Below are 22,352 nucleotides of genomic sequence, written 5' to 3'. Positions count from 1 at the left end.
CTATCTTCACAACATTTCTAAGAATAGGTATTAGCGTTAGCACCAGAAGAAACACAGGAAGTTGGGGCATGAAGGCAAAGAGAGAGGAGAGAGAACAGGGAGGCAACTCACGTCTCCAGGACTGGCAGCTGCAGGCCTACCAGGATGTGCTACCCTCCTGCAGGGGCAGGAGGTGGAGCTGGCCTTCACTGTTTGATGAAAAGTGCTAAATCAAAACAGATGGTGTTCACTGCAAAATTAAATTAAAATTAAGCCAGAATTGAATTAAAAATTCACAGTTTCAGGCAAGAATAGCAAGCGGAGTTTGAAAATGGGGTTTTTAACCTTTGTCTTGTTCTTCGCTTGACTTGTACTATAGGCTATGGGCCTCATGGTTTCTGGATGAGCCTTGTCTCTGAAGGCAGAAGGAATCCAGATGCCTCTTCCTGGGGCGGGAGAAGTCACCTAGAGGTACTAGACCAGGATCAGGAAGCCTCTCCAGGGCAGGTTGGCCAATTCCTAGGTGCAATGGAAAGGGCTGGGCCGTGAGTCAGGGCATCGATCTGCTTCCAATGGCTGCTGGCCTCAGCTGAGTCTCTTTCCTTTGCATCCCTGTTACACCTGCCCAGCCTCCTTCATGGGACTGTGGAGGGGATCCGTGAGATGAGGTCACAGCATGGGGAGATGTGAGTGGTTTCTCAGTTTTCTTTTGGAAATGAGGTCCTGTCAATCATGGTAGAACTGGCCTGAGCAGCTTGGAGGGTAGGAGGATTGGTGGCGGGCAGCCCGGTCCCTCTCAGGAGAGGGTACTGTGAAGTGGCCATCAGCTAAGAGGCAGCGCTGACGCCTGGAAGACGCAGAACTGCTGTAGATGCTCAGCTGACTGGTGGGCTTAATTTCCTATTTATTGTCATGGGAACAGAAAGAGAATGAGAGGGAGGTGGTGCCCTCAAAACAGAGAGGTGGAGAACAAGACAAAGAAATGAGAGAGCCAGAGAAACAGAGAGAGTGAGAGAGCTAGAGTAAGGGAAATAGAGCAGCGCTATCCAGCCAGGAGTTCCCAGGGTTTCCACAGCGAAGGGAACAAAGCCCTAATCCGGGACACATATTTGGTTACAGAAGTGAGTGCTTGGCTCACCTAGGCTTACAGCAAGAACAAGTTCTGCAGGTGAGGACGGGGCCCACTGCCTGGGGCCCAGGAGACAAGCCAGGAGCAGAAAGGGTGGGGAGCCAGGCAAAGCCAGGTTTTCAGAGTCAGGTCGGGAGGGAAGGCAGAACCCAGCAACCTGGGCTGCAGGAAGCAGCAATGGGAGTGGGCTGCAGGAAGCAGCAATGGGAGTGGGCTGCAGGAAGCAGCAATCGGAATGGTTTGCCAAAGGGTCTAGCAGGGATCCCATCCATCTGCAGCCCAGAAGCAGCCACCCAGGAGCGCTGGCAGTGGCACCAGGCTCCGCTCCCTGGAGTAAATAAGCCTTTGAGAGCAAGTTGACTGTGACAGCCCAGCCTGCAAGGAACCCTGCCTCCGGAAGTGCCACAAAGTCAGTTTGGGGAAGTTTCTTCCAGTAAAGTTTCCATGAGGTGGCCTTCTGGCTGAGACACTGGGGTCAGTCCAGAGCAAAACTCATGTCCTGTGTCCTCTTGTCTCCGCCTGAGCCCTGTCTGCCACCCCACCCAGATGCCTGACTTTAAATGACTGGTAACAGCTTAAAGTATGACCTGCTGTAGGTAGGGGAGGGCTCCTCACATCTTAGCAAGAATCAAAGGCTGATCAAGTACTTTCTAGCTTTCCTTGCCTCCCAGAAGGAACACCCAGCTCCCCACAGCATGGGAGAAAGACGGTAACCCTGAGAAGTCAAATATCCCACTGCATGTTGCTGGGCAGTCTCTGGGCCTCAGTCTCCCATCTCTAAAATGAGGAGGGTGGATGAGGTTCCAGGTATGACTTCTCAGACTCTAGAACCTCAAGGCTCTAACAGGCAAACAGAGTTGATAACTCCAGGTAAACAGACATGTCTTTTTAAAGCATTGAGTGGGCCTGTCCCTGAAATCACCCTCGAAAGACAGCTTTGGCCAGGCATGATGGCTCACATCTGTAATCCCAGCACTTTGGGAGGCCAAGGTGAGAGGATCGCTTGAGCCCAGGAATTCAAGCCTGCAGTAAGCCATGATCATGCCAATGCACTCAAGCCCGGACAAGAGAGCAAACAAAGAAACTGGCTCTATAAAATACATATAAAAATTAGGGGCTGGGGGCCAGGCAAAGTGGCTCATGCCTGTAATCCCAGCACTTTGGGAGGCCAAGGCAGGTGGATCACCTGAGGTTGGGAGTTTGAGGCCAGGCTGGCTAAGATGGTAAAACTCTGCCTCTACTAAAAACACAAAAATTAGCCAGGCATGGTGGTGTGCGCCTGTAATCCCAGCTACTGGGGAGGCTGAGGTGGGAGAATTGCTTGAACCCAGGAGGTGGAGGTTGCGGTGAGCTGAGATTGTGCCACTGCACTCTGGTCTGGGCAACAATGCAAGACTCTGTCTCAAAAAGAAAAAAAAAAGAAAGAAAGAAGAGGGAAGAAGAAGAAAGAAGGGGAAAGAAGGCAAAGGGGAGGGGAGGGGAGCCCTGTGCAAGGTGGGAAAAAAATGAGAAAACCATAACTAAGAATTTAATATCTCACCTTTCCTTTTTTCTTAACAAAAACAAAAAAAGATCATTAGAAGTAACTGAATGAATTTCAAAGGTTTTGGTAGACATGGCCATCTGCTCCTCAGTTCAGGCTGCAGGTGTAACTTCAGCTATTTCCCTTCCTGCCACCGAAATGGTGTATGTTCAGGTGTGGGAAGATCAGGCAGCTGGCTTTGGCAGAGCAGAGGCTTCAGAGAGAAAGCTAACATATTTAGATGTGTATTATTATATCATGTCACCCATAGTGAGTTTCTATAATAATCCTCATAATAACCAAATCCTTTTTCTAAGCATTATCGAAAATGCTTTCCCTCATACTGTCCCATTTGAGCCTTTACAACAGCTCCCAGAGGTGGGTAATAACATTAACCCCATTTTACAAAGGAAGATGTGGAAGTGAATTGCTTCCAGGTCTCACAGCTCAGAAGAGCCAGAGCTGGGCTCCAAGTTAGAGCTAACTGCCTCTGAATTCTGTGCTTGGTCCAGAGTAACTCACTTTAGTAGACTGCAAGTAATTTGTGCCTAAAATATGGGATAAAGAAAAAGAAAAGGTTAGGCACGGTGGCTGTAATCCCAGTCCTTTGGGAGGCTGAGGCAGGAGGATCACTTGAGGCCAGGAGTTCGAGACCAGCCTGGGCAACATGGCAAAACCCTATCTCTACCAAAAATACAAAAATTAGCCAGGCATGGCGGCATGTGCCTGTAGTTCCAGCTATTTGGGAGGCTGAGGTGAGAGAATCACAAGTCAAGGCTGCAGTAAGCCCAGATTGCGCCACTGCACTCTAGCCTGGGCAGCAGAGTGAGACCTTGTCTCAAAAAAAAAAAAAAAAAAAAGAAAAAGAAAAATGCTTTCATGTGAGGTACAGGTAGAATTTTGCTCTGGTTAAATTCAACACTGGCCAGTAGGTCCAATAATAATAAATAAATGTGGCAAGTAATAAAGTAACGAATGTGGCAAGTTTGGCTGAAACACGGAAGTTTCCATTTATTAGTTTTTGGTGTTGATCACCTGGGACTTCCTAAGACTAATGGACTTCAAAATCTTGAAAAATCAAATAGCTTATTTTTTAGCTGTCCATCAAGAGAAGGATTTGGGGTGAAGGATCTATTTTTAAAAGTCTAAAATTGAGAGCACAGGCTAGACGTGGTGGTTCATGCCTATAATCCCAGCACTTTGGAAGGCCGAGGCAGGCAGATCACCTGAGGGCAGGAGTTCGAGACCAGCCTGGCCAACATGGCAAAGCCTCATCTCTACTGAAAATACAAATATTAGCCGAGTGTGGTGGTGTGCGCCTGTAATCCCAGCTACTCCAGAGGCTGAGGCAGGAGAATCGCTTGAACCTGGGAGGCAGAGGTTGCAGTGAGCTGAGATCGCGCCACTGCACTCCAGCCTCTACAACAGAGAGAGATTCTGTCTCAAAATAAACAAATAAATATAAATAAAGTTGAGGAAGAAGTTGTGTTGCTAGCAACCGGCCCAAAGGAAATAATCTGAAAAGCTAAAAAACGGGTCACCCATAGAGTGACAGCAATTGAGCCTAAGGGTCCAACTACAGTGGAGTAAATAAATATAGTTTTATATGTTGGTACCATGAGGTGTTACGATTTTTAATGGCAGCATGTTTCGGGAGTTTCTGACAATGTAGAAGATGCTTATGAAGTGGCACTGAATGAAAAATGAGGGACATAACACTGTATATTTAGAGTGAGTTCAATTATGTTTAAAAATATATACATACAAGTGTGAAAAACTAGAAACCGTTATCTCCAAGTGGCAGGATTACTGCTCCGTTTTTAATTCCTTTTTATACTTGACTATCTTTTTTTCTCCCCCCAGTGAGCATATAAAGCTTTTACACTGCGGGCAAAACAAAAACAATGATTGAAAACATTAAATTAATAGAATACTCTGCCTCATAAATGGAGATGAATGAGTTCTTGACTCAGAAAAGCAAGCACTAGCTAATTTATGTTCACTTTGGGGAAGTTGTGGCGGTGCCACGCAAGCCAAGCTGGGTACCCACAAAAATGCCCCAAATCCTTGGGTAACCTCTTTGCCTTTTCCTACAAGGAAAGTGGAAAATGTATCCATTTGGGGATACCGACACTAACTCCAACCATAGACAACAGCGATGTGACCCCAGGAACGTCTCTAACCTCTCTCTGTACCTCACCTTTATCATCAATAACGTGGCCATAAAACAATAATCCTAGCAGGCCCTGTATAATATGCATGACATCCACTTTCCCTAACACCCATTTCACAGTAAGGCATCACCACTGAAAGAGATTAAGCCGCTTGCCCAAGGTCATGAGTGGAGTACGAATTCAAACCTGGGTCATTGGCTTCAGAGACGGGGCTCCCCCTGCTTGGCCGGGGACCCTCCCCAGACAAATGTGCTATTTCATCTTAAAAAGGCTATACCCCAAACAGGTTGCTGTGAGCGTAACAGCAACACGACATATTACTTTGCTGAATTCCGAAATGCTTTCATGTTGATATATTTAGACCCTTCTGTGGAAGATGAGACTGAAAAACATTGCTGATTAGATTCTGTTTTGATTTGTGAAGGGAAAAGCACCTGCCCCAGAAATCTAATTTCCTGCTAGCTTCAGCCTTTTATGAAGAGTCCAGTGGGAAGGGGTTTGAGACAGACGGGGTTTGACGTGTCGCTCCCGGATTTTTAGCTCTGTGACCGAAGGCCAGTGGTTGCCCCTCTCAGAGCCTCAGTTTCCACATCTGTAAGTGGGGACAGTAATCCCTACAGCTCTCAGGGGTGTTCCTGAGGGTTAAGCATGGGTGCCACATCCCAGTGGGTAGAGCACTTGGGACCGTGAGTTTGGGTCCCCTGGGCCTGACTCCTGGATGAGGAACTCCATCAATGGTGTCTCCCTGCACTGGGAGGATTATTCACTTCTAAGAGGCGTGTCTGAGTGGAGAGGGCCTGGCAACCTAAGTGTCCACTCATCCTAAGCTCGCCTTTGGGAAGAGTTGTGTGCCAGTTCACCAAGCGCCCCCAAGATTCTCCCGAATACCTCCCTTGGTCTACCTGGCAGAAGTCCTCTGGGAACTGGGGTGCCCCAGCTCCTCTTTCTACACTGGTTTCTGAAGAGCCAGATCACTGGGTCTCCTAGGATGTCTGCATGGTTTCCAACACCTTCCCATGCACCTGGCTGGCTCCAAACCCCTCCAGCACTGAGGTCTTGGCCACAACTGTCCCAGTGCAGCCCCCCAGGGAGGGGAGGGCAGAAAGCAGCCTTGCTCAGTGTCCTGTCACAAGGCAGGGACAGGGGTGGGGCCCTCCCCTGGAGTGGGCAGATGAGATGCCCACAGGTGCAGACCCTGGGGAGGAGAGGAATTGGACTTCCTCAGTAGGATGAAAAGTGGCAGGGAGAGGGGGCAGAGGACAGGTTCCTGGCCCCAGGAAACTCAGGTATTGGGAGGGAAAGAGGAAGAGGGTGGTACTGCCTCCTGGATAAGGTGACCAACTTTCCCAGTTTGCCCACAACTGGGGGAGTGGGTTCCAGGGATGCAGGGCTTTCCACGCTAAAACAGAAAAGCTGTAGACTGCCGGTAATGAGCCTGGGCAAGTCCCGGGACATTCACAAACTGTGCCTTCTGTGGAAAGGGAACTGGGCCAGTTCGGGTCTCAGGGGAGCTTTTAACTCTGCCACCTGGGCTGTGGCCCCAGAAGCAGGTGGCCGGGAGGATCTGGGGGTGGCGGGGGCAGGTGAGGGGAAACTGGTGGGCTCTGGAAGGCTTCTCCGCGCGGAGCTCCAGCTGCGGGGAGGCGCGGCCCCTCCCGGACGGCGGGACGGGGGAGGGGAAGAGGCGGGGTAGGTAGGGACTGGGGGCGCGGCAGCAGCAGCGCGCATGCCCGGACCCCGGACCCCGGGCGCCGGGGCACCGGTTGGGAGCGGAGGGCGCCTACCTGCAGGCCGTTGGGATACGCGTCGCCCTCGGAGAGTGAGTCCACCAGGTCCTCCTCGTCCAACGTGGCCCGCTTGTAGGTCGACATCTGCAAGGCCAAATGCAGCACGGACTCCCTCAGCGCCTCCATGGCTCTCGCGCCCGAATGGGGAAGCGGCCCCGACCCCCGCGCCGCCGCCGCCGCCGCCGCGCCCCGCCCCAGCTAGGACACCCGAGACCGAGACCGGCCCACGGAGCGGCCCGCACGGGGAGGGGTCCCGCCCGCCTCCCGCCCCCGCCCTCCGGGCCGCACCCGCCTCACCCCCAGCGCCGACAGCAGGGCGGACACCGGGGGCGGCGGCCACAAGCCCCGCATGCTGCGCCCCAGACGCCTGGTCCCGCTGCCCGGGTGGCCGGGATGGGATGGGCCGGACCAGGAGTTGCACCACCTTCGTGGGCGGGGCCTGATCAGTGCGTCGGCGCCCGGTTCCCAACCTCCGGCCTCCCGGGGAGACCCCAAGTCCCGAGAGGCCTGGGGGAGATGGGGACCCCTCCCTTCCCCGGAGGTCGGGAGAGGAGGCCCCCAAACTGAAGCCCCTAGCAGGCAGGAAAGGCCCTCACAGTGAGTTCTCCTTCGAGAAAATCTTAAGTCCCCCTTCAACAATGGGGTCCCCAGTGGCAGATAACAAAAGTCTCAGGAAGGTGCCCTCGATTTGGCCCAGAGCAATCAAGACAGGTTCCCCTCAGCATCAGCACTTAGGTGTGTCTAGGGGGTTAATGCTAGAAAGACCAGACAAAAAAGGTGGAGTAAAAAGGTAGGTGTCCCCTTTCAGTTCCCCTTTCTAGCTCAGAGGCCTTTAAGCCAGAGTTTGTGAATGAGTTTCAGAAAATTTCATGTAACTCCTTGACACGGGATGAAAGAGCTGTGTGTGCGCATTTGGATGGCTGCAGGGTGGTCCGGTGGTCACCCCCGTGCTCAAAGGTATCGCCCTCCCTGCAACACAAGAGAACCACTGCTCCAGGGACGTCAGAAGCCAGGAAGGGGACCCTTCTTTCCCATCTTCCCCATCAAGAGTCTGAGCCTCAGCCAGGTGCCCCCTCCCCCCAGCCCCTGAGCCCTCTCCTATAACCCTAAGCAGGGAAAGGGGGCTCTCTCAGATATGAGGTGTTCAGTTAGGGACTCAGCCCCAGCATTGTCCCAACCAAGAACCCCAGAGAGGTCTAACCCAGCAGATTTCCAAAGGACTCTCCACTTCTAGCAAGATGGGAATCCCTGCATTAATGAGTACCTTTCAACTTTGCAAAGTACATTTCTGTTCATTCCAAATGTGATTCTCACAGTCACACATATGTGTGAATAAACAGGTTTAGAGGAGTGAGGGGCCTGACATCACAGGGACAGTGAGGGCAGTGGCTCCTAATGGTCTCCTGGCTTCCACTCCTGCCCTCTGACAGCCCCCTCGGCAGCCAGGGTGAGTCTTTAAAATGAAATCTGGCTGAAACCAGGCGCTGTGGCTCGCTCACGCATATAATCCCAACACTTTGGGAGGCCAGGGTAGGTGCATCACTTGAAGTCAGGAGTTCAAGACCAGCCTGGCCAACATGGTGAAACTCTGTCTCTACTAAAAATACAAAAAATCAGCTGGGCCTGGTGGCATGCGCCTGTAATCCCAGCTACTCAGGAGGCTGAGGCAGGAGAATTGCTTGAACCTAGGAGGTAGAGGTTGCAGTGAGCTGAGATTGTGCCACTGTACTCCAGCCTGGGTGACAGAGTGAGACTCGATCTCAAACCAACAAACAAAAAAACCCCACAGAAATCTAGCTGGGTGCAGTGGCTCACATCTGTAATCCCAGCACTTTGGGAGGCTGAGGCAGGAGGATCACTTGAGTCTAATTCTAGGTCAGCCTAGGCAACACAGACCCCATTTTTTTTTTTTTTAACAGGCGTGGTGGTACGTGCCTGTAGTCCCAGCTACTTGGGAGGCTGAGGTGGGAGAATCGCTTGAAGCCAGGAGGTGGCAGCTACAGTGAGCTATGATTGCATCACTGCACTCCAGCCTGGACGACACAACAAGATCTTGTCTGAGTAAATAAATAAAATAAAAATAAAATTCTGATATTACCACTCCCTTGCTTAAAACCCCTCCACTGTCCCTGGAATCAAATCCAAACCCTTCATTGGGCCCCATGGCCCCTGCCCACTCTGGGCCCTCATCTTGTGCTACCTGCCCCCCCACCTCCTCATGCAGTTCCTCAGTTTCTACAGTTTTCCCCCTTCCCATAAGACCTTTGTAGCTAGGCCGGGCGCGGTGGCTCAAGCCTGTAATCCCAGCACTTTGGGAGGCCGAGACGGGCGGATCACGAGGTCAGGAGATCGAGACCATCCTGGCTAACACGGTGAAACCCCGTCTCTACTAAAAATACAAAAAACTAGCCGGGCGAGGCGGCGGGCGCCTGTAGTCCCAGCTACTCGGGAGGCTGAGACAGGAGAATGGCGGGAACCCGGGAGGCGGTGCTTGCAGTGAGCTGAGATCCGGCCACTGTACTCCAGCCTGGGCGGCAGACCGAGACTCCGTCTCAAAAAAAAAAAAAAAAAAAAAAAAAAAAAGACCTTTGTAGCTGCTGTTGTCTCTGTCTGGAACATTTTTTCCTCCTCTCTACTCCTCCCATGGTCAGCTCCAACTTCACATCTCAGCCTAGTACCTCCTCAAATGTCCCAGGAACCCTAAGCAGTCCCCCAAATTCTCCATTATAGCATCCTGTTCGTTTTCCTTTATAGTACTTGTTGCAGGCTGTTTTGTTTTGTTTTCATGTCTTTATCATCACTCTCTCTGCCCGTCCCCGGAATCCACAGCTTTACTGGGGCTGGGACCTTGTCTGGCCTGTCCAAAACAGACTTTCCATCACCCGGCACAGAGTAGGTGCTCAACAAACAGTTGTTAAAATCAAAGGGGGCACAAGTAGAGGGGAAGTGCCTTTAAGTTCTCAAGAATTCTCCTGCATCTAACTTCATAATACCTACAGAAATAGGGAACACATGTAAAGGTCACAGGCCCTGGGGAGGCAGGGTGCAAGAGTTTCCATTACCCATCCCAGAGAGAGGGGGGACTCTGAGGCTGCTTCACTTACTGCTGGGTTGCAGATGGGCTTTTTCTAGAATAGGACACTTGGTTATACTACATACCAGGTGTCGATCGCCAGAGGAAAAGACTTGAAAAGGAAGTTCAGTTCACCGAACATCTCCCCTGGGCACTTGGGTGGTGTAAGGGATTCACCCGGGTGGTGTAAGGGATTTGTCAGTTCTTTTACACCCACCATCTCTTTTAAGCTTCTCACCCTTCCCTGGGAAGCAGGTATCACTGGTTCCTTTTACAGAGAATGAAACTGAGGTTCAGGGAAGTAACTTGCCCAGGTGCGGTTAAGCGATGGCTCCTCCTCCTTCTGTCTCATTTCAGAGATTTCCCCTTCTGGCAAGCTCTCCTGACCACCCTCCAGGGACCCCAGACAGCATTTGGTCCCTGGCTCTGTGTCCCCATACAGCCACCCTACCCCATGCTGCCTTTTACTGCACACAGCATTTTAGACAGAATCCTGATGGCAGAGGCTCGGTCTCGTGGGACCCTGTCTCCTTAAGGGCTTAGTCTGGGACTGGAACCTCTACAGATGTTTGAGCGAAGGCGGGAGGCAAGGGAGGGAGGCCGGAAGCCACCCCAGGGACTCTGATGTCTACCCTGCAGCAGCCTGTCTGTGGACAGATGATGCAGGAAGCTCACGGAACTCCCAAGCAGAAATCAGCAGAGATGGAGCACTGGTTATTTTTCAGCACACAAAAGCCAAGGGCCCCTTCCTGAGATGCCTGCCTCAGCACGGTAATGAAACTGAACCCACCTCAGATGGGAAAGGCTTGGCAGGCTCTGCTTGGTGGGAAGTCTACAGTGGGTAAGTAACATTTCAATAGCTGCCTGGGGCCCTTCACCCAGGGCCTTCCATTCACTACCTCAATGGCTCCCCACACCCACCTAGAGCCTCAGGCTCACAGGTATCACTTCCAGCTTACAGAACGGGGGAGGGGCCTGGACAGACCAAAAACCGACCATGCCACTTGACAAATTCTCTCCTAACCCCACAGTGCCTCGTCCGTGAGATGGGAATCATCACCTCTGCTTTACAAATGAGATGACCAAGGGTTGGGGAGGAGAAAGGACTTACCCCTCAGCCCCGAGTCACCTGCCTGGAGACTGAGGGAGCAAGGATGTGAATCTTCCCCCTGCCAAAGCCACTGACTCCATTATGCTGCCTCCAGAGAACCTGAGCCCTGCGGTGAGAAAGCGGCAGAGCTGGGCCTCGAACCTGGGTCCTGGACTCTTGGTCCCGTGTTCCTTGTGGAAGGTGGAACTGCTTCTTCAGGTGGGAACCTCACAGAGTCTGGGTGCCCTGGGCAGACAGGCTCTGGGCTGGCAGGGCAGCCACCACTTATTCTCCCTAATTGTCTCATTTGCGGTTGTGGGTGCCACACCTGGCCCCGAGAGCGTCGGGGAAGGAAAAGAACCTCTGCTTTGGTCTTCTCAGTTCCCTTCCTGGCACTGTGCAGTCATGGAGGAGAAATCTGGGTTGAACCTGGGTCTGTGTTGATGAGAAGGGCCTGGCAGAAACCAAGAGTGGAGGGGTGGAACCACAGCTCCCTGTGGACTGCCCCGTCCTCAGTCCCCAGTGCCCCAGCCGCACAAAGGAAGTGACGACAGCCAGATGAAGGTGCGACGGTCCCCAGCTCTGGAAACTCCACCCTGGGAAATCAAAGGCCTGGGGTGAGCAGAAACGAGAAATATAAACACGCACAGGTTTCTGGTAACAAAAGCCTCCTGGTCTGGTGGCACCTGGGCATGACCCCCTTTGCCCAGACGACATTAGTCACTCATTTGGCTCTTGTGTTTGGATGGCCAAAGGCAGGTGATCGTTAAGGCATCTTGGGGTGTGAGGTGGAAAACGGAAGCCCCACAAGTGAAATTCTGAGGCCTGGGACTGAGCCACACCCTCCACAGCTGTTTTCACATTGTCTCTAAGCCTCAGCTCCTTAGAGACTCTGCCCTTTGTGGCCAAAGTGCCCATCAGTTACTACTTTTGGTGCTGGTAATTGGCTGGGATCTGTGAAATCTTCACATGTCATCTAAAACACACTCATATTATCTGGTAGCTAAACACTTATATTTGAGAGATGCTATAATATAGCGGGTAAAAGCTCTGGATCTAAACCTTATTTCAGATCCCCAATCTGAACTTCCCAGCTGTGTGACTCTTAGCAAGTGACTCAGCCTCTCTGTGCCTCAGTACTCATCTGTCAAATGAGGATGATGATGATAATAATAGTACTTCCCTCATAGGACTGTGGTGACACTTAAATGAGGTAATACAGATAAAGGGCTTGGCTGGGCATGGTGACTCATGCCTGCAATCCCAGCACTTTGGGAGACCGAGGCGGGAGGATTGCCTGAGGCTAAGAGTTCAAGACCAGCCTGGGAAACACAGCGAAACCCTGTCTCAAAAAAAAAAAAAAACTCCAAGTAAGACAACTTTGGGCAAGGGGTAAGATATAAAAATATGGCTATCACTTCTAAAGATATGCCACTTGACATTTATTATTATTACATTATCCATTATATTTCCCAGTATTTTTCACCAGAGAAATTTCCATGTGATTAACTCATTTTTAAATTTACTATGAAGTTCCTGAAAGTGTAAACTGCTTCTTTACTTTTTGATAACAGGAATCGGCTTGTATCTCTCTTTTCTTTGGCTGCCAGGAAACTCATAGCCAAATCAGAAACTCGCCTATGGGCACTTTCTTGGCCTTTATGTTCAGCTTTTTCCTTGTCCACATTTTCCACTCTGTTTTCCGTGATTCTGATTTTCCATTTGGTATTGCATGTTGTTTTACTGAATGTATTTTATTTATAACCTATCAAGAATCCTTTGTGGAACAGAGTTAGAAACAACATTTATCAGGCAGTTAAGACAGACCTGAGCCCAATCACAGGTTTCCTGGCTCATGTGACTTTGGACATGTTGTTTTCACCCTCAGGTCTCAGTTTCCTCATCCATAAAAGGGCCATTGTGAATACCGAGTAAGCCAGAACGTGAACTGCCTGGCATCCAGCAGTCTGGCCCTGCGGGAACCACACCAGAGGGACACGCTGCGCAGGCCACCTCTTTCTGCTTGCTTCTCCTTGTCTTCCTCACCACCCCTCCCATTTGCTTCTGCCCTCATCCAGATTTTCCAGTCTTGACCTTATTCAGCCAACATTTGTTGTTACTCTAGCCCTGCTGTAAACTCAGTGAAAATAACAGACTGCCCAGGTGATGGAGGTTAATATCAACAGCAAGAAGTCAAATATGAGTTATTAATAGAAATCATGTACCCTTCGGCCGGGCGCTCATGCTTGTAATCCCAGCACTTTGGGAGGCAAGGCGAGCAGACTGCTTGAGCCCAGGAGTTTGTGACTAGCCTGGGTAACATAGTGAGACTTTGTCTCTACAAAAAATTAAAAAAAAAAAAAAATTAGCTAGGTGTGGTGATATCCACCTGTGGCCCCACTACTTGGGAGGCTGAGGTGGAAGGATTCCTTGAGCCTAGAAGGTTGAGGCTACAGTGAGCTGAGATCACGCCACTGCACTCTAGCTTGGGTGACAGAGCAAGACCCTGTCTCAACTACAAAAAAAAAAAAAAAAAACAGAAATAAAACAAAACAAAATAGTCATTGACCTTGACATTGCTCAGTTCTCAAGGCTCTTTGTGTCTTACAATCACCTTGTGTCCTTTTTTTTTTTTTTTTTTTTTTTTTTTGAGACGGAGTCTCGCTCTGTCGCCCAGGCTGGAGTGCAGTGGCCAGATCTCAGCTCACTGCAAGCTCCGCCTCCCGGGTTTACGCCATTCTCCTGCCTCAGCCTCCCGAGAGCTGGGACTACAGGTGCCTGCCACCTCACTGGCTAGTTTTTTTTATATTTTTTAGTAGAGACGGGGTTTCACCGTGTTAGCCAGGATGGTCTCGATCTCCTGACCTCGTGATCTGTCCGTCTTGGCCTCCCAAAGTGCTGGGATTACAGCACCTTGTGTCTTACAATCACCTTGTGGGATAAGTCCTGGGATCCCCATTTTACAGATGCAGAGACTGAGACTCAGAGAAAGGAAGCAGCTTAGCTTGCCAGAGCTGGAGCCCAAACCCAGATCTTCCTGGTCATCTCGGGGCCTCACTCCCTTTTTTTGTGCCTCCTACCCGGAGCCTGGCTCTCTAGGCTAACTTCCTTCAGAGGCTACAGGCCACCCATCTGGGATGTGGGAGAGAGAGACAGATATAACTGCTGGGGGCTGGAGAGGGAGACTCCCCTTTGTACCATCAAAGGCTTAGATGGAACTGAGGGCCTGTGCATGGGAAGGCAGCAGGTGGGCAGGGGCTGGGGAGGCCTCAAGGTGAGACTCAGGGAGACACTCCAAGGCCAAGGGCACAGGGCAGAGGTAGGAGGTCAAGGTTGCTAACTGCCCCTTGGAGAAGGCAGCAGCCCTGCCAGCCTGTGAGTCAACCACTCTGGCGTGGCCCGGAGTCCCAGGGCTGGGCTCCCGTGAATGTGCTGGCAGCAGGAGACTTGCCTCCACACACACAGCGCTGGGAAGCACTCATCCACGTGGCCCGGTGTTAACTCAACTGCCAGAGGCCCTGGGGGCATGGTAACTCTTACCTAGTGTTACTGGCCCATTCCTCAGTGCCTGCTGTGGAGGCCACCCCAGGCCCAAGCCCCAAACCTGGTCAGCAGCCTCTTGCTCCTACCTGATACAGGCCACTGACCTGCCCACCCTGTCTACCTGCCTGACAGCCTCCATCAGTCATCTCCCGTCCCCTGTCCAGGGGGCTCTGTCCCCTCGGGATGCCTTCCCTGATGATCCCCTGACCCCCTTGATCTCCTACTGTAGCTCCCTTTAGTCCTTCAGCTCCTGGCTAACTCCTGGCAGAACTTTCTTTTTTTTCTTTTTCTTTTTTTTTTTTTTTTTTTTTTGAGACGGAGTCTCGCTCTGTCACCCAGGCTGGAGTGCAGTGGCACAATCTTGGCTCACTGTAACCTCTGCCTCTCGGGTTCAAGCGATTCAATTCTGCCTCAGCCTCCTGAGTAGTAGGGACTACAGGAACCCACCACTATGCCTGGCTAATTTTTGTATTTTGTTTGTTTGTTTGTTTTGAGACGGAGTCACTCTATCGCCCAGGCTGGAGTGTGGTGGAGCACCTCGGCTCACTGCAAGCTCCGCCTCCTGGGTTCACAGCATTCTCCTGCCTCAGCCTCCCGAGTACCTGGGACTACAGGCGCCCGCCACCACACCCGGCTAATTTTTTGTATTTTTAGTAGAGACAGGGTTTCACCGTGTTAGCCAGGATGGTCTCAATCTGCTGACCTTGTGATCCGCCAGCCTCAGCCTCCCAAAGTGCTGGGATTACAGGTGTGAGCCACCGCGCCTGACCTAATTTTTGTATTTTTAGTAGAGATGGGATTTTACCACATTGGCCAGGCTGGTCTCGAACTCCTGACTTCAGATGATCCGCCCACCTCGGCCTCCCAAAGTGCTGGGATTACAAGCGTGAGCCATGGCTCTTGTTGTTGTTGTTTTTTTAAGAGACTAGGTGTCACTCTGTCACCCAGGCTGGAGTGGAGTGGTATGATCATGGCTCACTGCAGCCTCCAAACTCATGGGATCAAGTGATGCTCTTGCCTCAGCTTCCTAAGTAGCTGGGACCACAGGTGGGTAGCACCATGCCTAGCTAATTTTAAACATTTTTTGTGTAGAGACAAGGTCTCATTATATTGCCCAGGCTGGTCTCTCGAACTCCTGGGCTCAAGCGATCCTCCAGCCTCAGTCTCTTAAAGTGATGGGATCACAGGCATGAGTCACCACGCTCGGCCTGGGCAGGACTTTCTAAAGAGGGACTGCATCACACACCGACTCCCTGGAGCCGGCAGGATGAAGCCCACGAACCTTGGCCTGGCTTGCTAAATCCTCCCTCCCAGCTCGCTCAGGAGTCTGAGTCTGCCTTCTTTCTCCGGCTGGCTCCTCAGCTTACGCGCTTTCCTCCAGGCAGCTCTCTCGGGCTTCGCAGTGACCCTTCCTCGGTGTTCCTCAGCAGCATGCTTCTAGCATCTCATCCCAACAGACTGACCAGCAGCCGTGTGCGGCTGTGTAGCCCTGACCAAGTCATTTCACTTCGTTTTTATGCTTTGGCTTTCACATCTTTCCACGGATGTGAACGGAGATGACCATGGTGCCGACCCCAAAGGACCCTTACACGTCTTAAAAAAGTGAGCCACGGAAAGGCCTCAGCCCAGTGCCTAGCAGAGAAGCAGCACATGGGAGGGAAGGAACGACTAGAGAAGACCCGTGGTGTGCCAGGCACTAGACCTGGGGCTCGGCGGCACGTGTCAGCTCCTTGCAAGTGTGAAACGACTGGAGTGCAGCGAGGGTCAGTAACTCGCCTTAAGTCACACATTTGGTAAACAGCAAAGCCTGGATTTTAACCCAGGTTTTCCCATTACATCGGACAGGATGGCAGTCACTACCTCCTTCTAACCCACCCTGCCTCACCTGCTCCATCCTTACGACTTCAGGTGTCACCTCCCAGCTGGATTTAAGGGGCTGAGTTGTCCACTCTGATCTTTTCCAGGCACAAACTGCAAAGCAGACCAGAAAGCAGCTGGCCCTGACTCCAGGGCTACCCACAGATGCCCATGTACCTCCTCATGCTCCTGTGCTCCTGTGTGATGTCCTGGGCTGTGCAGGATGACAAGGTTGAGGAAGTCAAAAGCTGAAGAGACCAAGTGATCCCTGACAATTTGCCGATCTAATCACGTACAACTTAAGACAAAGTTAACCCATCTCACTGAATGATATGGTATAATGGTGATCACTGAGCTGCCCGCTAATTGTGCTCAACCAAGAAGCAGCTCATGGAGTTGGTTGTAATTAGTATTTGTGTTACACAGGTGGGTGTGTGGGTGGGTGAGGGCTGGGCAGAGGCAGGAGGAGGAAGTAGGTGTGGCAGGAAGCTGTGGGGACTCCTTGGGTCCATGAACCCCATGCCAGCCAACTCATGTGGTTGATCCTGTCTAACCTTCATGATGACCTCATGATGTACTGTTATCTCTCTTCTAAGGTGAGAAAACAGGCTCAGAGAAGTCCATTCACTTGTCCAAGGTCAGAGAGCTAGAAAATGACAGAGCCAGGGTTCCCTCTTCAGCCCAGGAGATGTCTTGGACAGCAGAAGGAACAGGAATAGGGCTGGGAGGCTGGAGGTCCACATTTGGGCCCCAGTTCTGACACTGCCTTACCGTGGGCCTCGGCAAGTAGCATTGCTCTTTAGGATACAAAGAGATAGTATGTCTGTCAGGTTACGGGCGGCTGAGGGTGTGGACTTGGGAGCTAAGCTCCTTGGATTCTAATCCTTGGGCAAACTACTTCACCATCTGAGCCTCAGTGTCCTCATCTGTAAAATGGAGATGACAACAGTGTCTCCCTCATAGGCTTGTGAAGATAAAATGAGTATCAAGACTTAGAACAATGCCTGAATATTATTGTCATTTATGGGAAGAAATGAGTTTTGCTGTCCATTTTTCATCTGTAAAATGGGGAAGTAGTTGCTGGATCCGAACAGTGGTTTGCAAACAGATTTTCTTTCATCCCATAGCGCCCTTTATTTAAAAAACTAAACACGGCAACCCAAAATACAAAAGAGATGTAAGTGGAGCTGAGCTGCCACTTAGGCACTCAATGAGCTCATATCCTGACCCTGAACCCAGCTCCCTCAGGAGTTCTAAGGAATGGAGTTTGAAAAATCACTCAACTGTCTCTGAGAACTGGTGGCTCTAAGCTCTGAGATCAGGGGTGGGGCGGAAGCAGAAAACCATGGCATGGGCCAGGCTGGTGCTCACCCACTGGAGGCAGCACATGGGGGCTGTGGGACACGCAGAGTTCCCTGCTGCTGGCCTGCTGGCTGCCTCTACGGCAGCTGGACAACTGTCTCCCCAAGAGGCCGCTGAGAAGCAGGGAGAAGAACACCAGGCTTGGAGTCAGGTGGGTGGCTCTGGGCAGGTCGTGTCCCTCTCTGGGGCCCATTTTCCTCACCTGTAAGACGGGGATGGTAACACCACACTCATCAGGTGTCCTAATGACAAAAATTGCATCACATGCGTGAAAAGGCTTTGCAATGGAAAGACTGCCCCAAATGACCCTTTTTTTTTTTTTTTTTTTGAGGCAGAGTCTTGCTCTGTTGCCCTGGCTGGAGTGCCGCAGTAGTGCAAACTCAGCTCACTCCAACTTCCGCCTCCTGGGCTCAAGTAATTCCCCTACCTCAGCCTCCCGAGTAGCTGGGACCCGAGTTGCTGTACCACCACGTGCAGCTAATTTTTTATATCTTTAGTAGAGACAGGGTTTTGCCATGTCGGCCAGGCTGGTCTCAAACTCCTGACCTCAACTGATCTGCCTGCCTTGGCCTCCCAAAGTGCTGGGATTACAGACCTAAGCCACCGTACCCAGCCCTGAATTACTATCTTTGCTCCTTTCTGGTAGATTTTTTCTTCTTCTTCTTAAGAGCGTAGACTCTGAAGCCAGACTAAATAGGTCCAAGTCTCCACTCCAGCACCACTAGCTGATTGCTCAACATCCAGCTACTGAGCCTGTTTCCTTGGAGTAAAATGAAAACATAAGGCCGGGCGTGGTGGCTCAAGCCTGTAATCCCAGCACTTTGGGAGGCCGAGACGGGCAGATCACGAGGTCAAGAGATCGAGACCATCTGGCTAACACGGTGAAACCCTGTCTCTACTAAAAAAAAAAATACAAAAACTAGCCGGGCGAGGTGGCGGGCACCTGTAGTCCCAGCTACTCGGGAGGCTGAGGCAGGAGAATGGCGTAAACCCGGGAGGCGGAGCTTGCAGTGAGCTGAGATCCGGCCACTGCACTCCAGCCCGGGCGACAGAGCGAGACCATCTCAAAAAAAAAAAAAAATGAAAACATAAGGCACTTTGTTAATGCTCGGTACACAGCAAGTGCTCCATTAGTGTTTGCTGCTCTTGGGTTTGGTGGACAATAATGGCAAACTTGCTCCCTAGCACTCATGTCCAGTGTAGACGAAGCTGAAGAGGGCATGTCTCCTGACCCTCTCAAAGTAAACAAGTGAAAAGCAGGAGTGAGAATGTTTGGGTTCTGAGTTCACAAAAAGCAGGAGTGAGAATGTTTGGGTTCTGAGCTCACATATGGACCGAGCTTCCCTAGGCTGGCTTGGGGCTGTGTCTGACTTCTGTTCTTAAAAAGCCAATTCATGCTGGGTGCAGGGGCTCACGCCTATAATCCCAGCACTTTGGGAGGCTGAGGTAGGGGGATTGCTTTGAGCTCAGGAGAGAGCAGCCTGGGCAACAGGACAAAACTCCATCTCTACAAAAAAAAAAAAAAATTAGCCAGGCATGGTGGCGTGGTCGCTCATATCTGTGATTCCAACTACAACTACTCGAGAGGCTGAGGCAGGATAATTACTTGAACCTGGGAGGTGGAGGTTGCAGTGAGCTGAGATCACACCACTGTACTCCAGCCTCAGTGACAGAGTGAGACCCTGTCTCCAAAAAAAAGGGCCAACTCAACAGCCATCTCCTGCAAGTTCTGTGATGCCAGGCCCTCACCACAACCCTGTGTGGTAGGTAGCACTGTTCCCATTTGACAGATGAGGAGACTGAGGCTCAGAGAGGTGACATGGCCACCTTGAGGTCAGATTGCCCCTTCCAGGCCAGGCTCAGTGGGCTCCCCTGATGTAGAGCTGCAGGAAAGCACGTGAGGCCCAAGCACCAGCCCAAACTGCATGGCATTCTAGCAGGCAGTGCATTCTCAGAGTGGGAAGACCCAGCGGGCATTAGGTCTTAGTCAGGAACCAACCTTGGCCCCAAGGGAACCAGCAGTTTAACAGGCTAAGTTCCCCATGTCCAGCCCCATGCCATCTCCTCCAGGAGGCCCTCTCTGACCAGTCCTGCCACCTCCCCCTCTTCTGGCCCACGCCCCACACCAAGCCCTTGCTGTGCACCAGGCTGGTGCTAAGCACCCTACACACATCACTCTTTTTAATCCTGCCAACAACTTTCTGGCTCTGTGACCCGGGCAGTCTGAGCCTCGACTTTCTCATTGGCGAAACAGTGATGATAATAGCACGTATCTCAGAACTGGGTGTGAGGATCAAATTAGGAAAATCCAGTAATAATGACAAATACTTATTTGGCACTTACTGCATATCAGGCCCTGGCTTAGTGACTTACAGGTAAGATAAGGGCCAGAGAGAAGAATCTGATGTGTCTACTGGCCCGTTCCCACCATGCCCCTTCTCAGGCTCCAGAAATGACCACAGACCATTTTCCCAAACCCCTGCCTTGAGGAATGCACAGAATGCCAGAGTGGGAGCCAGGAGTCCTGGCGTGAGTTCAAGCCGAGTGCTCCCTGGGCCTCAGTTTCCTCCCCTGGCCCGCCCTGCCCCCTTTGGAGGTGGAAGGTGATGACGGAAATGTGGCAGTGTTTTGCCCGGTGATGCTTATATTCTCCTCCCCTACCTTCCCCAAATGACAGGCTTGTCCAGATGAATCACCAGGGGGCAGGAATGCCCCAGCTGTTGGCTCCTGGGCAGCAGCAGCCTGCCCTGGCCCTGGGCTGGCTGATTTCTCTATCCTCATCTCCTCTACCCGACCAGGCTCCTGCTATTTCTGCCCCCACTTGCCTGGTGCTTTCTGTGCCTCTCATGGCTCCTCATCCACCAGGCTTCCATCTACCCAGGCCCGTGGCTCCTTTCCCAGAACTCCCTAAAACTGGGCTCCACCAACTGATAGCCAAGGTGTCCAGACATGCAAAGTGCCCAAGCCAGGGCAGTCCCAGCAGGGTGGGGCTGAGGTATTCTCTCCTCACCTGTTCAGGGAGGTGGCACCGTGGTGGCTATCAAAGCTCCACCCAAGTGGCATAACTATCCCCAGAGGCCTCACCCTCCACTCTTGCCCTCGAGGGGAGCATCTGTAGTGGTGGGGAACACAGATTATGGAGAAACAGTCAGAATTCAAATCCCAGCTCTGCCAAGCACTCACTCCGTAACCTTGGACAAATCACTTAATCCCTGTCTATGGCTCAGCTTACTCATCTGTAAAATGGATCTATTCATAAACTGTTACAAGGATTACATGACTTAATAATAGAGAGCACTTACAACAGGACCTGAAACAAAGGAAACACTCAGGAAATGCAGCTGTCATTATTACTAACATTCCAGCTGGCCCAAGGCAGAACTCATAAACTGGCCATCCACAAGTCAAACCTGGCCCACAGATGTGAATTATTTGGTCTACGGCGCTAGAAATTCCGTTGTTGTTGTTTTTTGAGACAGGGTCTCACTCTGTCACTCAGGCTGGAGTACAGTGGCACCATCTCAGCTCGCTGTAACCTCCGACTCCCAGGCTCAAGCAATGCTCCTACCTTAACCTTTCAAGTAGCTGGGACTAGGAGGCATGCGCCATCATACCTGACTAATTTTTTGTAGTTTTAATAGAGATAGGGTTTTGCCATGTTGGCCAGGCTGGTCTTGAACTCCTGATCTCAGGTGATCTGCCTGTCTTGACCTCCCAAAGTGCTGGGATTACAGGCGTGAGCCACTGTGCCCCCAGCTTAGAAAAGTTTTTGAAATGTAACATTTTGGAGATATTATAAAACAAAGGAATAGTTTCAATTTTCCTTTAAAAAAAAAAAAAAGATACGGCAATGCTGGGACCACATTCTCCACGTGGTGGCTGGGGCTGAGGAGTGGCCACCTCCTCTGGACAGGTCATGAGTCCCTGGGGTTCCACAGCCCACCCCAACCCCTCATGTCCTCCTCACTGTGGCCCCAGGGTGAGCTGTCAATTTTCATCATGTCAATGTTGTTTCTTATTTTTAAAAAAGAGAGAAATATTTATCATATCCTTGTCTTGGTCAAAGTGAAATGATTTACACGTAGTTTCAAAACAAGAAAACTAAGCCATATGGCGACAGACATCAGAACAGCGGCCACCTCCGAGGATGACACTTACTGGAAGGGTGCATGAGGGAATGTTCTGGGGAATGGGAATGTCCTGGAAATACCCTCTATCTTGAATCTGTGGTTACACGGGTGTCTACATTTGTCAAAACTCCTCAACCCTCACTTGTGCATTTCACTCTAATGGAAATTACACCTGATTAAGAAAAAAAAAAGGAAAACTGAAAGATAGGTCTGGAGGGGCTCACGTTTCAAGGAAAACAGAAAACAAATGTGTCTACATTTGTCAAAACTCCTCAACCCTCATCTGTGCATTTCGCTCTAATGGGAATTACACCTGATTAAGAAAAAAAAATGGAAAACTGAAAGATAGATCTGCAGGGGCTCATGTTTCAACGAAAACAGAAAGTGATTCCTTTATAGTGTTGAACATACTGACGATTGGGAAAGAAGACACAACTGAAGATGCCTCCGGAAAATCAGCCCAGTCCCGTGCTTGGTCCCTGCTTACATTTGAGTTTGAGACCCACAGGTTAAGGCCTTGAATGACATATCTTCAAAAACCTATGCAGAACTCCAACATACAACATAGAATCGTCATGAGCCACATGTGGCTATTTCAATCAAATTAGTTAAAAATAAAGTGAAAAATTCAACCCTCCTTTGCACTGGCCACATGTGAAGTGCTTCATAGCCACACCCAGGCTCGACAGCATAGACACAGGCCATT

General features: G+C 51.0%; 1 protein-coding gene and 1 long non-coding RNA gene across 4 annotated transcripts in view; one reads left to right on the top strand and one right to left on the bottom strand.

Moving 5' to 3' along the window:
* The window catches only part of ECE1 (endothelin converting enzyme 1), a 129,126-nt gene that overhangs the window by 66,448 nt on the left and 40,326 nt on the right, over positions 1–22,352 (bottom strand). Inside the window, exons 1-2 of one of the 3 annotated variants that reach the window (XM_007980151.3) lie at positions 6,889–7,013; positions 6,589–6,675 (exon numbers count right to left, since the gene is read on the bottom strand). In XM_007980151.3, the coding sequence (XP_007978342.2) occupies positions 6,589–6,675; positions 6,889–6,942 (141 nt within the window). In that variant the 5' untranslated portion in view covers positions 6,943–7,013. Of the gene's footprint in view, positions 1–6,588; positions 6,676–6,879; positions 7,014–22,352 lie in introns of those variants that run through there. The other 2 variants (XM_007980149.3, XM_007980154.3) reach the window with 2 other exon arrangements.
* Positions 9,873–21,843, top strand: LOC140709276 (uncharacterized). Its single transcript, XR_012089763.1, has 2 exons — positions 9,873–11,371; positions 16,262–21,843. It is a non-coding gene; the product is annotated as an uncharacterized lncRNA (long non-coding RNA).

This window comes from Chlorocebus sabaeus, chromosome 20 (assembly GCF_047675955.1).
Source record: "Chlorocebus sabaeus isolate Y175 chromosome 20, mChlSab1.0.hap1, whole genome shotgun sequence".
In the NCBI taxonomy this organism is placed as follows: Eukaryota; Metazoa; Chordata; class Mammalia; order Primates; family Cercopithecidae; genus Chlorocebus; species Chlorocebus sabaeus.
Note: the sequence above shows the minus strand (reverse complement) of the source record. Positions and strands in the feature narration are given on the sequence as shown.